This window comes from Ursus americanus, chromosome 2, assembly GCF_024610735.1.
Source record: "Ursus americanus isolate L20-20 chromosome 2, mUrsAme1.1.p, whole genome shotgun sequence".
NCBI lineage: Eukaryota > Metazoa > Chordata > Mammalia > Carnivora > Ursidae > Ursus > Ursus americanus.
The window spans coordinates 87,513,332-87,530,184 of NC_142128.1; the positions used below are offsets into that span (position 1 = coordinate 87,513,332).

A 16,853-nucleotide genomic window follows, 5' to 3' on the forward strand; every position below is an offset into this window, starting at 1 on the left:
TGAAATTATACAAAAATAAAAAGTTCCCCAGAAAATGATTAATATTGGCACAATGTTGTTCTGAAACCCACTATCATAAGGAAATGCTGTTAACATGTGTATTGGAAAAGTAAAAAGAGTGACAGCCTCTGGAGATTTTATTATAAAACCTTAGTTCACAGTTCTAGTTTTTTACACTATCAAACATTCAAACACTGTTTCAGAAAATACAAGCAAGATCCCATTTTGAATCTCATAAGCAGGAAACAAAGAAAATTGGAGATGACTAGCACGCAGGCTGGAGCCAAGCCCTAGAGTGTGCATTATGAGACGGCAGCTCAGAGGGCTACTTTCCTTTGTCTCCTTGGCCACTGCTCAAAACCGTTCCTAAAGAGGCCTAGGCAAGCATTCAGAACAAAGATCCGATACTTTTTAAATTCAAAATTAAACAGTAGGAAAAGACAGAAAGAGAACAATCTGATCACCAAAATCTCAAACTCTTTTCAATAAGACATTTTCCTTTTTGGGGGCAGGCGATAGTAAAACTTGTTTAATTTCAGATAATATGATAAGGACTCTACAAATAAAACCTACTAGAATTAATAAATGAGTTTTATAACATCACAAGATACAAATTCATTATGCAATTATTCGTCGTATTTCTATGTGCAATCAATGAACAACCCAAAAATGAATATAAGAAATCAGTTTCATTCACAATAATAAAATATTCAGCAATACATGAAGCAAAAGGAGTGTAACATATCCAACATCAAAAACTATAAAGCATAGCTAGGAGAAGTTAAAAACAATCCCAATAAATAGAAATTCCAATGGTTTAAAACTGGATTATGAGATGACTGCACAACTCCATAATTTAATTTAAAAAACTAAACTGTCCACTTAAAATTGGTGGACGTTTTAATTTTTTTTAATTTATTTATTTTTATTTAAATTCAATTAACATATAATGTATTATAAGACATTTTCACTTCGACACCTTTCTTAAATTTCAGGTGGAAGGCCAAATGTTTCCTTATTTCAATGCAGAGATTACCTAGGAACATGGGTGAACTGTTCTCAGGTTCCTCTATGTCTGGGAAGGAGGAAACAATCCCACTTGTCAGATAATCAGGATATACCACAGTACTCACTCATCATAACACTCCAAACCTGAAACTCCTGTATTTGACACAATATGAAATTCTTCAGGAATCAAAGTATCTGTTAGTTTCTTTGGCTTAAAAAGAAAGAAAGAAGGATAAAAATGAAAACATTAGTAAATGAAAAAAGTTGAATTGCATAAATCAACATTCCTACCCCAAAGTGATACTATTGATTAAGAAATTTTGATTACAGAAATACCAGTATTAGTAATATGGACCATAGGACATAGTAAAAAAACATTTAGCAGAACACACATTTAAAAAATAACCATGAATTAAAGAATAACCTTGGTTGTAGTATTATTCACACATGTCCCACACATTCAGTAATCCACGGACTCTTTAAAATTCAATAGGAGGGATGCCTCGGTGGCTCAGTCAGTTAAGCATCTGCCTTTGGCTCAGGTCATGATCTCAGGGTCCTGGAACTGAGCCCAGCATTGGGCTCCCTGCTCAATGGGGAGCCTGCTTCTCCCTCTCCTCCCCACAAGTGCTCGCTGTCATTATATCTGTCTCTCTCTCAAATAAATAAAATCTTTCAAAAAATAAAAATAAAAAATAAATAAAATTCAATAGGAATTTAAAATTTGCCTTAGCAACATGCCAAAAATAAGAATTCTACAACTTTGAACTGTAAATTTAACATTAGTTTTTTTTTAAAAAAAAAATCTAGTCTCCTATACTGTATTTTCTAGATTAAAGGAATATTTAGATTAAATAGATTAAAGTGGATTACATGATAGATTAAAGTGGATTAATTGTAGTTTGGAAAATGGCTTAAAACAAGAAATCATAGATCCTTTCCCGCTAAATACCCTTTCCTAGAAATAATTAGAAAGTGCTATGAAAACTGAAAAGAAATACAGGTTGTTTTTACAGTACAACATTGCTTTATATTTTAAGGAAATTATTTTTAAAAATTAGAGAGGAAATTATTTGTCAAATATTTTATTTACCTTATGTGGCACAATGACACCATCATGTGACTGTAATGAACGTTCTGAACGTGGGGGACAAAGCAAACTCTCCCTGGCCTCTCCTTTAACGTATTTAACATCGTACAGAAAAGAAATATCCCTAAAAAATCAGAAAAATGTATTTACCATATAAATTTTCTGTCTGGCTATTGGATAAGAGTGAGTAAGATCCACACACATCCTTCTAGTGGGTGAAAAGGGGCACAAAACCAGTCTCCTTACTTCATACTTCATTAAGACAGTGGAGGCATTAGATATGAGCCACCCCTTCCCCATTCTTCCCCTTCCCCATCTCACATTTCTCCTTCATATCACAAATTCTTTCCCTTCCTTCAACCTCGGGCTAAGATGTATTCTCTTCCCCAGGGTTATTTCCTCCACTTATGTCCTTGATTTCATCTTTACCCAATCCTTTGGGATCTCATTCCACCAAACTACTTTTGTGTGTCTCCCTCTCTCTTGGAATATTCCCTTTGGACTATAACTCAAGTCTTTTCCCCTTCTAAAAATCTACCCTTGACCATGCATTGCTGTCATGTTATCAGGATCTATCTATCGATTGACCGATCTTTTACTTTCCTTTAATCAGATTTCTTGAAATTTCCTTGCAATCTAATTTCCATCCCTAGCTCTCTTCTGAAACCACTAGAAAGCTGATGATGTTCTACTGCTAAGTCATCAGCTCTTCTTTTCCACCATTTCCCTGTATTATCTCCCAGGGTTGATTATCTCTCTTTTTAAAAACACTCTTCTTGGGGCACCTGGGTGGCTCAGTCGGGTAAACATCTGCTTTCAGCTTAGGTCATGATCCCAGGGTCCTGGGATTGGGCCCCATGTCAGGCTCCCTGCTCACTGGGGAGCCTGCTTTTCCCTCTCCCTCTGCCCCTCCCCACCCTGCTCATGCTTTTTCTTTCTTTCAAATAAATAAATAAAATCTTAAAAAAAAATCCACTCTCCTCTCCTGTATGTTACTGGACTCTCCTAGTTCTTTTGCCTTAACTACTCCTTCTTGGACTCCTCTGTGACTTCCTGTCTATTAAACGGAAATGCCCTGCAACATTCTGGCCTCATCTCTCTGTATTCTTACCCTATACTTTCTTCTTGGCAATGCCATCAAATCTCACCTTATCACATTTGTAACCTATACATAACATGAATAATCCTCCCTCCATTCTAACTTTCCACCCTCCTATCCTCACTAATTCTTCAGGAAATACCACCATTCTATCCATCAAAACGTCAGCATATATAATTGATTCCTTTCCATCCACTGCCCTAAATTCCTATCCACCACTAACACTTATTAATTTTATAGCCACCCTCATATCATTCTAGCATTGACCCTGTTGCCTCTTGCCAAAGCCAAATCACCAGTCCAAGCTCTCCCTACTTTTTATGTGGATTCTCAAGTCTCTCTAGTATATTCTACACACTTCTGCCAGATTCACCTTAGCACAGTTATAATCAGGCCACTTACTGCATGTGATTTTCACACGTCTCAGCCCCTCCCCCCAATTGTAATTGGTATAGTCATTATGATAAATAGTATGGAACTTCCTCAAAAAAATAATATAGAACTACCATATGACTCAGCAACCCCACTTCTGGGTTTATATCCAAAGGAAATGAATCTGGATCTTGACAAAATATCTGCACTCCCATGTTCACTGACGCATTATTCACAATAGCCCAGACATGGAAACAACCTAAATGTCCACTGATTAATGAATGGATAAAGAAAATATGTATATATAGACAATGGGATGTTATCCAGCCTTTAAAAAGGAACTCCTGCCATTTGCGACAGCATGGATGAAGCTGGAGAACATTATGCCAAGTAAAATAAGCCAGACAAAGACAAATACCATATCTTTTTATTTCTTATAAAACTGTTGTGGTATATCACCTGCTTCCACTCCTCTGGAAAATCTATTTTTATTTACCAAAACAAAAAACAAAACAAAACTTGGAATCTTGGCCATAGCACAAAAACTGGATCCCCCAGATTATCAAACTGAGTTCATACTTCACATTTTTCTTCAAATCATCACTGGTTATGTTCATAAATAAGCATTTCTTTTATTTGAAGTTGTCAAGGAATGAGGTATTTCAGAGAGATCGATTTTCCAAATAACTGAGGAATGCTTTTTAAAAATACTTTCTAAAATGTATTTAAAACTTGGCAGCTTTCTTAAAGAGTGTACGTAACACAATTTAATCTTTTCTTGACAATTCAAGTAATGACTTATGAAGTTACAAGCATCCTAAGGACAGTCTGGTTATGTTTCTGAAACCTAAGTCAGCACTAGAATATGGCAGGCCCTGGTGTGTGTTGGGTCCCTCTTTGGGTTGGAAGGGTTGGAAAGCACTTTCCCAGACACCCTTGCAGCTAGGGTTCTGGGTGTGAACTAAGTTCCTCAAGTAAATGCACTTTTGCAAGATTTCAGAGGTAGAAGTAAAACAGAATTCCCTTTCTTGTCATGTCTTTAGCTGATTCTACCAGCAACATCATGGAAAAGTGATTTTCCTAAAACATTCCAGAATCCATTCTCCAGCTACCCCGGTCCAGAGGGGCAGTGCAGCAACTGCAGTGACAGCTTCTTGATTTCAGCTTCCAGATCCTTGGACCACAGTTAAGGGGTCTTTTTTTTTTTAATTGCAATTATCATTCACATATCACAAAATTCACCCTTTAAAAGAGTACAATTTATAAATTTTTAGTATCCTCACAAGTTTTTACTATATTCACAATTTACAAGTTTTAATATATTCACGAAGTTGTATGACCATCACCAGTATCTAACTCCAGCTTATTTTTATCACCCCTCAAAAAACCCCTTACCCATTAGCAGTAATTCCCCATTCTTCTCTGCAGCCCCACCCCCAGCAAACAATAATCTACCACTTTCTTGTCTCTATGGATTTGCCTATCCTGGACACTTCATATAAAAACAGAAACACACATGTGCCCTTTTATGACTGGCTTCCTTCACTTAGCATGTTTTCGAGGTCCATCAACGTTGTGGCAGGTATCCGTACTTCTTCATTCCTTTTTATGGCTGAATAATATTCCACTGTATACGCCATTTTGTTTGTTTTTCATCAACTGATGGACAGTTGGTTTGTTTCCACTTTTTGGCTGCATGAATAATGCTGCCATGAATATTCATTGTAAGTTTTTGTGCAGACATATACCATCTATTCTCTCGGGTATACACCCAAGGGTATATCTATTCTCTTGGGTATATACCTAGGAGTGGAATTGCTGGGTCATCTGGTAAGCCTATGTTTAAATTTTTGAGGAACTGCCAAACTATTTTCCAAGAGGCTGCTCCATTTTACATTCCCACCAGCAATGTATGACACTTCCAATGTCTCTACATCCTTACAAATGCTTGTTATTATCAGCTTTTTGGCCATCCTAGTAGGTGTGAAATAGTATATCTTCACAGTTTGATTTGCATCTCCTTATGGCTAGTGATGTTGAGCATCTTCTCATGTGTATATTGGCCATTTTGACCTTGTCTGGACAAACGTCTGTTCAAGGAGGCATACTCTTGGACTCCTGCGGCAGCTACTACAGCCTGTGTCGTAGGTTAATTCCACCCTGTTCTGAGAGTTATTCCCAAGAGTGTTGCTTCACGCCTGCTCCTTTAGCCCTTTTTTTTAAATACTCAATTTTTTTAAATACTCAATTTTTTTAAATTCTCAATTTAGGGGCGCCTGGGTGGCTCAGTTGGTTAAATACTCAATTTAATGCTTCAAATAGGTTTTATTTTCTGCACTGAACTCTGACTGATAAAGCTGTCAAAAAATATTACTCAGAGGCTATTTTCTGGGTTGTTTTCTATTTTACTGTTGTGCTCTAAATATTTAAGGTTGCTAGACAGGTTGCCTCTTGTTATAAATACTATTAGTTATACATACATGTATTAATTTTCTACTGGTGTCATAAAAATTACCACAAATTTAACAGCTTAAAGAACACAAATTTATTATCTTACAGTTCTATAGGTCAGAAGTCCAACACAAGGCTCACAGGCTAAAATCAAGGTGTTGACAGGGCTATATTCCTTTCTGGATGCTCTAGGGGAAGATCCATTTCCGTGCCCATTGGAGTTGTTAACAGAACTCAATTCCTTGCACTTCTAGGACTGAGATTCTTGTTTCCTTGATGGTTGCCAGCTGAGGGCCATACCCAGCCTCTAGAGGCCAACAGGAGTTCTTAGCTTCTGTCCTCCCTTCCTCCATCTTCAAAGCCAGCAATAGTAGGCTGAATTCCTTCTCTCTCACACTTCCAATGTGTCCTCCTTCTTCTCTGACCCATTCAACTTCCTTCTTTTTCCACTTTAAAGACTCAAGCAGTTAGGTTGGGCCCATCCTGAGAATCCAGGTTAATCTCACCATCTCAGGGTCCTTAACCTTAATCACATCTGCAAAGTCTCTTTGGCTATGTAAAGTATGTATTCAAGTTCTGAGGTACAGTGAGAACATTTTGCGGGGAGGCCATTATCCTGTTTACCACAAATCTTCACAGTTTCAAAATTCCAAGTCAGAAGTCATTGGACATTAAAACTTTAATATTGGGTTACTGCTGCATTCAGATATAGCTTATTATTTTTTTCAAAGTACTTCAAACATCTCATAACTACTAATTATAACTAGAGATAATCATAACCATGATCTGAAAGTATAAAATAAAATACAGATATTTTGACACTAAAGCCCCAGGCCACAATAGTTAATAGCCCAAGTTCCTGCCACCTTTTCTAGCACTGAGACATAGCTGAGTAATAATAGCTTATATTGAAATGTCCCTGTATAGGGGCACCTGGCTGGTCAGTCAGTGGAGCACACGCCTCTTGACCCCAGGGTCATGAGTTTGAGCCCCATGTTGGGTGTAGAGCTTGCTTACATACATACATACATACATACATACATACATAGTACTGTCCATTATCTCCTTTAAAATACGTGCTTTACAATATCCCTGGGAGGTCCACAAAATGGAGTAAGTCTATTATTCCCTTTTTGCAAATGAGAAAATGGAACTCAGAAAGACTAAATAACCGGGGTGCCTGGGTAGCTCAGTCATTAAGCGTCTGCCTCCAGCCCAGGGCGTGATCCCAGGATCCTGGGGATCGAGCCCCGCATCAGGCTCCCTGCTCTGCTGGCAGCCTGCTTCTTCCTCTCCCACTACCCCTGCTTGTGTTCCCTCTCTCACTGGCTGTCTCTCTCTCTGTCAAATAAATAAATAAAACCTTAAAAAAAAAAAAAAGAAAGACTAAATAACCTACCCATGTATTAATATGTTAATTATTACATATTAATGTGTCATTAATGTGTCATAATATTACATATTATTTCTTTCGGATGAAGTGATATCTCAAGAGGGGCATGCAACTGATAAATGGACTACACGTGGAAAATGAGCTGGTCACAATCTTCACAGGGAAACCTGGGACATGTAGAGTATTTTTAAGAATGACATAAAAACAACGAATAGTATTTGCTGATTTGATCTAAAGGTGGAAGGTTCACTTTGAGGAAAACCAAGGAGGAAGCACTTGCTCTTCAAGGTTTTCACATAGCTCTGTTACCTCATCTTCTACCGCAGATGCAGGAGGCACTAGAAGACACTCTGCTTGTGGGATCCTGTCCCTTTTACTAAGTTACAGCAAAGGACGGAAGAGTAAGTGGACAAGGACACAAAGGCAGGCAAAAAGCAAATCTAAACAAACCAAAAGCCAGTCGAGTTAATAATCCTACACACAGAAGGGTGGTTCTGTGTCTTCTTCAGATTGTATTCTGATTCATCAAAGATACTGTAAGCTTCAAATTTAAAATCTTGGATTCTATGATTTTTCCAATTGTGCCCCTCCCAAAGAAATGAAAGAAAATGAGAAAATGACTCTATTCGTTGGTATCTACCCCACCATCAGCCTTCTTTACCTTCCAGCACCAGTTAGGGAAACAGGATGGTCAATCAGGTATTTGAACTTATCTCTTCGATTAGGGTGATACCAGACTTGGTCCGCTGGACGCGGAAGAGTACCCTAAGAAAAAGCAAATACATGAATGTACAGCAGAGGGAGCTCTAGGCAAATTAAATCTGCCAATCCTTCGGCATGTTTACGTTAAAGGCATTCGGATAGTCTACGGAAAAAAGAGAGAGCAGAATGCTTAATCAATACTACGGAGAAAAACTGAAACTGGGACAATTCAAAAGTGAAAGAAAAATATCAAGACTGAGAGTAATAATAATGATCACTTAGGCAAATCACATTTTAAAAAGCATTTCCCTGGAAATACTGGTGCAAATGATTTTAGTTTTCATTCTAGGAAATTAATTTTAAAGTATTTTGAAAGACAATCAGGAATACTGGGATGCCTGGGTGGCTCAGTCGGTTAAGCGTCTGCCTTCAGCTCTGGTCATGATCCCAGGACCTTGGGATCAAGCCCCACATTGGGCTCCTTGCTCAGCAGGAAGCCTGCTTCTCTCTGTGTGTGCCATTCTCCCTGCTTGTGCTTGCTCTCTCTCTCTCCCTCTCTGACAAATAAATAAATAAAATCTTTAAAATAAAAAAAAGAGGAATATATAACATTAAAAAAGAAACAAGTCCAAAATGAAGCCACTTGTGCTAAGCCTCCATTCAGCAAACCAACATGTAACATCTTACCTAATTTCAGTTCTGCCATCTCACAAGAGTGGCATTTTAAGCCAATCAGCTGGACCATTCCTGATCAGCATTACTGAGATAATCAGCCTGATAGGCTCCCACCCTTCCCCAGGAGAAGATGACCTTGCCCAAAATAATCCTTTCTTTTGTTTATGACTTCCTTGTCCCTGCCCCTTTCTGCCAAAAAAAAAAAAAAAAAAAAAAAAAGCCCTCCATTTTGTACAGCTTTTCAGAACTCCTTTCCACTTCCTATATGGGATGCTGCCTGATTCATGAATTGTTGAATAAAGCCAATTAGATCCTCAAATTTACTCAGTTGAATTTTGTTTTTTAACAAGAACATGCTCAACAAATATCTAATGAACTGGATACCAAAAAGACATATGTTCCCCAGTACATAGTATAGGTATATACTCACCTTTGGGGTTTTAATTTTCTTAGGAGGCAGTAAGTTTTCAGGACAAGGACCAGCATTGGCTGCATAGGTCAGAGAAAGAAGAACTTCCTCAGGGATGAACTCATTCTGAAGAGATGAAGGAAGGGGTTTTGAATGATCCGCCATATTTTTTTTCTCCTTTAGTTCAGGAAGTCCTAAGAAAGTAATGGGAAAGAAAAACTTGCTGCAGTTTATAGTTAGTTGGAGATTCCCAGGCTGCCTCATCAATACCACTTGTATGTTTCTAACATACTGCAAATACCGCCTGTGGTTGCCAAAAATAGTAACATTAAACACTGAACATCATCTAGTCAAGAAAAAAAAAGCTCATATTGCCTGCCCTCCTCACACTTACATCACACACAGTTCGAAACACTGAGGCACAAAGATGTACCTCCATTATTCCAAATTCAAAGCTGAAAATTAAACTCACATCACCTGCTCAATTAAGTGGAGCAGCCTTAAAATGAGAAAGTCTATTTTCCCTTTGATGAGCAAAGGACAAAAGAAATCTCCCCTCAAAACTGTCAAATTATTTAGTAATTATTTCTATATAAATTCAAAGGTGAGAATAATTGCATTAATTGGGGCATATTTAGAGTAGAAGGGATCTGAGTTGGGTTTAAGAGTAAAAGCAGAATTTGGATTGTTGGAAATGAAGAGAGTGGAATAATCTGAGCAAACTGGCAGAGCAAGAACCGTACCAAGTGTGTTCTATTCAGATAGGGAATGGGGACAAATAGGAAAAGGCCTCCTGTGAAGTCAGTCAAGGAGAGTGGGGTCGTTGTTTTTTGTTTTTTTTTTTTAAGATTTTATTTTATTTATTTGACGGAGAGACAGCCAGCGAGAGAAGAAACACAAGCAGGGGGAGTGGGAGAGGAAGAAGCAGGCTCCCAGCGTAGGAGCCCGACGTGGGGCTCGACATGGGGCTCGACGTGGGGCTCGACGTGGGGCTCGATCCCAGAACACCAGGATCACGCCCTGAGCCAAAGGCAGACACTTAACGACTGAGCCACCCAGGCGCCCCTGGGGTTGTTCTTACGGAACTCTCCACTAATCTACAGCTCTCACAAAGTATGGCTTATGTTGATGATATATTTTTGGAATGTTGGTGAGGTCCAGAGCCGACGACGGCCAAGAAAGAACTCCTGAGAGGTCTTTGGTGCAATAAAGGTGATTTTACTGAAGCACAGGGACAGGACCCAGGGGCAGAAAGAGCTTCTGTACTACAGTTGTGAGGAAAGGCTGATTATATACTTGGGAGTTGTGGGAGGTAAGGAAAATGGGAGGTTTTCAAAAGGATTTTGATATGCTAAAGATTTATAGGATACTGGAGGCCTGGCTATTGCCAAATTAAGCTTGTTTTATTTCTAGTAAGGCATTAACGTTAAGACAGTTTTGGGACTTTTTTGGAGGAATGTTATACTCTATTACAACTCCCTGTCAATAAGCAGCAGGTTGTAAAAGAACTTAACTTAGTTTACATTTCCTTATGCCTGTTTCCCACATGACTCATGGAAGAGAGGGTGATGCTAGGGCTCCAGAAAATTCAATTATGGGTCTCTGAAAGTTAGGCTGTTGATAAGAATGCTTTTTCCTTGTAAATCACTAAGACACTGGAGACTCATGTCTGGCAGGACTGTAATCTCTATTAGTTAACCATTTGTTTTTCCCTTCCCTTAGCTTTAGGGCAGCCAGCAGTACCTGAGGAATGTCACACACATCCCACCTAGGAGTGGGGCTGGGAGGGGTGCAGGGGTGCTTTGCCCTCAGCTTGCCTTCTGTTCCCTCATCATTAATTTCTATGAGGTATCATGCCTTCCTTGTTCACCAGCAAAACTTCTAAAGTTCACATTGTTTGAAATGGAGTTGGAATATCTCAAGAAATAGAAAGAAAAAAAAAAAAAAAAGCTGGGTGGGGTTTTAGCACAATCTCCCCTAAAAAGAAAACAAGATGAAGGTGTTGGAGGGAGTTCTGGCATGATGGGAATAGGGCTGAGGCCAGCTGATTCTTAGTCTAGTGGAGAGCTGCATTTATCTCTATATGAATGAAAATCTTAAGGAATTATTGTCATTTAGAATAATTATCAAAACCTGATACAAACTGGTTCCTTAAAGTCAGAGCCCAGGTACCAAAAAGTAGTTTCATGCAACTATTGGAACTAAAACAGGGTGTATTTAAAACAACATAAAACTAGGGGCGCCTGGGTGCCTCTTTCCGTTGAGCACATGACTCTCGATTTCCACTCAGGTCATGATCTCAGGGTGGTGAGATCCAGCCCTGGTTGCCCTGTGCACTTAGCAAGGGGTTATGCTTGGGTATCCTCCCTCTCCTTCTGCCCCTCCCACTTTTTCTCTCTAAAATAAATAAATAAATCTTTTAAAAGAAGTTTTAAAACAATAGAAAACATCGTCATTTGAAAAAAAAAATTAGTCTTTAGGCAGAGTACTGAGACAGGACTCTGACTCAAAAGTACTATAAAAGGTATAGCTTTTGATTTTACTGAAACAAGTGTATTAGAAAAATGAAACTAGGGGCGCCTAGGTGGCACAGCGGTTAAACGTCTGCCTTCAGCTCAGGGCGTGATCCCGCCATTGTGGGATCGAGCCCCACATCAGGCTCCTCTGCTATGAGCCTGCTTCTTCCTCTCCCACTCCCCCTGCTTGTGTTCCCTCTCTGGCTGGCTGTCTCTATCTCTGTCAAATAAATAAAAATCTTAAAAAAAAGAAGAAAAATGAAACTAAGGTATCCTGAAGTCTCAGATTCAGGGCAACGGGGAAGGGGCTGTGAGTTCTGTATGGCCACGATTACTTCTGTCTGCGGGATCCTTGAAGCACTGTACCTGTCTCCTCCTTGGATGCAGAGACTTTTAATTTTTTGCCCTCAAGTGTTGACAAGGAGGTTAGCAATGTGGAGGGCGTTTTCGGAAGAGACATGATAGTCAATGTCTCCTACCACTGTCTTTAGTAATTTGAAATACCGCTCCCGAAAGCTAACTTAGAAACCAATCAGCGGGTGCTGGGATTCGGCAGTGCTGCCCCACTGTCCTGCAGGCAAAAAAGAGAGAGACGCATTTAGTGGTTATGCTAAGGGCAGACTTTATAATTCATCAAGCTTGGGTTTTCCTTCTTTGGGGAGCTTTCTGTGTTCTCTTAGGTCCCCTGAGACCGAGAAGCCTGAGGCTGGGTCGGGGTCTGGGTCCCGGCCGAGGCCACGCTTGGCCCACCCACCGAGCGCCGGCCCCACGCGGGGGCCGCCCATCGCTCCGGGCGGGGAGCTCGGGTCCGCGGCCTCCCCCCCACACCAGCTCCCTGGGCTCCGGGTAGGGCTGAGTCCTCGCCGTGTCCGGCTCAGAACTAATGGGGAAGAGACACAACCGGTACCGGCAAATTGTGTTTCCCGCCAGCCATCTGGTCGCCTCGCCCTTTTCCGGAGCGCCTGCGTGTCGTCCTGGAAACCCAGGCCCCCGAGCGTTGGCGACCCTCACTAGGGGCTGTCTTCGGCGGTGCCGGCGGAGCAGGGGGACAGCTAAGAATCCCAACACGCTGGTTCGCGGTGTTTTTCACCACAGCATAGGCTCAGCAGCAATAGAGAACAAACATTATTTAATCGGTCCGTTCTCACGGACTGCGCTAGTGGCCGGATCCCGAGCTTCCGCCCGCAGGTCGTCGCCAGTGCGCAGGCGCCAGCGGGGGCCGGGTCGCTCGCCCTCCTCCCCCCGGACGACTTTCGCGGCTCCAGACGGAAGTTGCCCGCCGCCAGATTGGAGCCAGCCTCCTGTAAGAGATTTGTTTTCCCATCACATTCTCCTACCTTTTTGTTGTTTTCCTGTTTTTCTAAGAGCCAAATCCAAGGCGAAATTAGGTAACCAAAAGCTCTGGGTTCCCATCTGTTGAGGCTTCCTTACGGATGCTGTCCCTGTCCTTGACCTCTCGGTTAAGTCTTCCTTGGGCACTTACGCACTACCCCCACCCCCCTCTCCCCAGCACATTCGAGGCATTTAACTTAGATCAAGGCTTTTTTTTGGCTGGAGGCGTGGAAGGAGATTGCGCTTTAGGCGGAGCAAACCCAAGTAAAATTGTTGGGGCTCCCTAAAAACCTATTCTCAGGAAAAATGGGATAAACGCATTGGCGTGGAGGAGCTGAAATCCCGCCCCTTACCGCCACCGGGGATCTTTTTTCGTTAATATGGAGCCTTGGGGCGCCTGGGTGGCTCAGTCGGTTAAGCCTCTGCCTTGGGCTCAGGTCATGATCTCAGGGTCCTGGGATCCAGCCCCACACCGGGATCCCTGCTCAGGGAGACCGTGCTTCTCCCTCTCCCGCCTGCTCATGCTCACTCTCTTGCTCTCAAATAAATAAAATACACTTCCTTAGAGTCCTAGCAGTTTTATGAACAAATTCCCTAATACCGGTACCTTAAAAAAAAAAAAAAAAAAAAAAGGAGCCTTAATGCCAAAATAGTACAAGTGGAAACCCAGTGTCTAGATGACTCTAGTCTGGCAAATAAATTTTAGGACAGTAACTTGTTCAAGCGTCCTATTCCTCAGTACCAAGCACAGTGTCTGGACCAAACTACCTGGTGTTTGAGAATCAACTGGACAGTTCTGCTCCTGTGCTGACGGATTGGTCTCTGGTTTCTGACTTTCAGGATAATAGCAACGGAAAAATATGAGCAAAGGTTTGAAAATAAAAACAACACAATCTTGGGTGCCTGGGTGGCTCACTCGGTTAAGCATCCGGCTCTTGGTTTCCACTCCAGCCACGATCTCATGGGTGGTGGGATGGAGCCCCGAGTGAGCTCTGCAATGGGGTGGGGGTCCTGCTTGAAGATTCTCTCCCTCTGTCCCTCCCCTCCCCCTCACGCTCTCTTTAAAATAAATAAATCTTTAAAACACACACGCACACATTATCTGTGGCCCATTTTAATTCTCCTAATCAAACACCTTGAGTGAGCATTTTAGCCTTTAGCCCATCGCTCTAATTTTTCTCTAGATTCTCGAAGAATCAACAGAGACACACAACACTCACATAGCACACATGTAGTCCCCTCTAAGGACTGGCAATGATCAAACAGGTGAAGGGCAAAAGCAATGCACAAGCAGGTGGAAGGTAACTTTCCTCCAGTTTATTTGCCTTCTGCCTCCTCACCGGTGGTGTGACTCTACATTCTAGTTTGGAACCATAGCCAGAAGACTGAACTTCAGAGATCCTAAAATACCAGCGTTTAGCTTACAGTTTATCAAGCCTTTGGATATTACAAGAACAGGATAACTCATCTTTCATACCTGTAATGTAGTTTAAAAAAAATAGATCTAGGTAGGGGACTGACAGACAAGTGAACAGATTGAAGAGACACACAAAGTAAAATCTATAGAATTTGGTAAGTGATTGGATCTGTGTGGTATGAAGAATAAGACATCAAAGGTTACTTCCCATTTTCTATCTCGTGCAATGGTGCGATCACTGTTTCCCAAGCAAAGACCTGCATTAAAGTTGCAGAAGTATATGAAGTAAATGCACGAAACAGATGAGCACTTAAGAATATTACAGTAAGACTGTAGCTATTGAAAAATACAGTTGCCACTCTGGGGAAACGCCTCTTTTAATTTTGATTTATAGCAAGGGAACCCTAAAGTGAAGAGAGGTAAAGTATTGTTGAGGTCTTTGATGGAAAATACCACAGCACAATCCAAATGAGCAGGTAGTAATTTCCCTCAGGGCTAACTGAGCTTGTTGGCATTGACTGACTTCTGTGGCAGCTTAACAACACACCCAACTCAGCAGTAGGGTCCTCCGGCTTCGAGTGGACAGTATCTCAGAAGAGACTGGGTCAGTGTGATCACCAAACGTGCCCTGAGCTAGGAAAAAACTAAACAGTCGGAGTGCCTTTGCACCAATCTTTTTAGCAATTCAGGTTTTTGTTTTTCATTTTGAGAGCATGTTGGGGGGGAGTAGGGGCAGAGGAAGAGAATCTTAAGCAGAATCCATGCTCAGCATACATAGGGCTCAACCTCACGGCCGTGAGCCAAAACCAAGTCTGGATGCCTGACTGACTGACCCAAGCACCCCTTACCAATTCAGTTTCTAAGTGTGTGGGCAGGGATTACACACCCATTTGTGGGCACTTACAAATAGCATGCGTAGCTTCCTGAAGGAGTCTGACCGGGAAATAGGCCAGCATTTATACTTAGTGTAGCTAAAGACTGAAGGTATCACAAAGTGTTGTGAAAGAGACACTGAGAAAGAAATGTAGGCACTGCCCAGCCAAGCACCTCTCAGGGGAAGAGTAACTTCTAGTGTTGCTTCCACAGGACGACATTTCCTAAAACTGAAATGATGCCTCAGCTTGTCTTAGTTATGGCATTATTCAGTTAAGTATCCTCCTCCTGATTCCACATGGGTGTGCCTATAGGAAGAAATACGCTTGGGTTTTGTTCACAAGCGTTATCTTCAGTACACAGCATAGCACCTAGAATGTGGTGTTGATGCAGTCTAGAAGACGTGCATCTTTCTCATCATGCCATAAATTGGGCTTCCACAGAGCAAATTCAGTCAGCAATCGTGCCAACCTGATTGATTTCTCATGGTATATTTACCAACATGTGTGATTTCTCATGGTTTATTTACAAACTCGTATTCCAGTTTTATTATCAGATTCATGAACTTTGTTCATTGGAGTCCAAATGCAAGCTGAGCCTAAAAGGTCAGGACCCTCAACTTCAATAAATTCATCAAGGAAAACTGCCACACCATGGTTTTGCCCCTGGTGCCAAAGAATACTCATTTGGTCCAAGAAACAGGAAGGGGCCCATCTAATTTCTGAAGCGACTTCCCCCTTCCCAGTCCTCTGGCCCTGCAGAGGCAGGTGGCTAGAGCCAGAGCATGGAAGATGAGACTTCTTGGCTGTTAGTATGATGACTATTCTATGGAAAAGAATGTTGTGATGTCAAATCCTACTCATAATTGGTTCCTAAGCAATGAATCTTGCTTCAAAATCAGTTTCCCCGAGTCTTGTCTGAAAAGGCACACTTCTCAACCAACAGATTTTCCACCTCTCATTAGAAAACTAAGTCCATTTCTACCCATTTAGGGACAGAGGTGGGTACATTTTTAAAAACAGCTATTCACAAGTTTTGAGGCCAACTGTAAAAGGAGTCAAGCAACAAATAATGCCACAATAAAGAGAGGAGGCTCAAGTGTCAGTGTCACAACTAGCCCTATCATTTATTTGTAATCTTTAACATGGCTCCCCCCTCCATCATTCTGGGTAAGAAAGTTGTTATCTGCCTTCTCTTTGGCTGTATTCAGCACATGAAGCTGCCTGACATTAAGATGAAAACTATCTGGGGCGCCTGGATGGCTGTCGGTTAAGCGTCTGCCTTCAGCTCAGGTCACGATGCCAGGATCTGGGGGATCGAGTCCTGCATCTCCCACATCGGACTCCCTGCTTCAGTGGGGAGTCTGCTTCTCCTTCTGCCCCTCACCCCACTTGTGCTCTCGCGTGCTCACTTTCTCACAAAATCTTTTAAAAATTAAAAATGAAAAACATCTGTAATTATGAAATATGTAGATACTTAACAAACTTGATTACTTTTAAAAACAACAGAGACTAGG

At 41.3% G+C, this 16,853-nt stretch overlaps 1 protein-coding gene across 1 annotated transcript in view; it reads right to left on the minus strand.

The window, feature by feature from the left end:
• AXDND1 (axonemal dynein light chain domain containing 1) overlaps nt 1–12,891 on the minus strand; it is an 88,323-nt gene extending 75,432 nt beyond the window's left edge. Inside the window, exons 1-6 of the mRNA XM_045811430.2 lie at nt 12,623–12,891; nt 12,082–12,286; nt 9,221–9,393; nt 8,075–8,178; nt 2,102–2,222; nt 1,134–1,219 (exon numbers count right to left, since the gene is read on the minus strand). Coding sequence (XP_045667386.2) covers nt 1,134–1,219; nt 2,102–2,222; nt 8,075–8,178; nt 9,221–9,393; nt 12,082–12,175 — 578 coding nt within the window. The 5' untranslated portion in view covers nt 12,176–12,286; nt 12,623–12,891. The remainder of the gene's footprint in view (nt 1–1,133; nt 1,220–2,101; nt 2,223–8,074; nt 8,179–9,220; nt 9,394–12,081; nt 12,287–12,622) is intronic.
• Nucleotides 12,892–16,853: the final 3,962 nt, after the last annotated feature.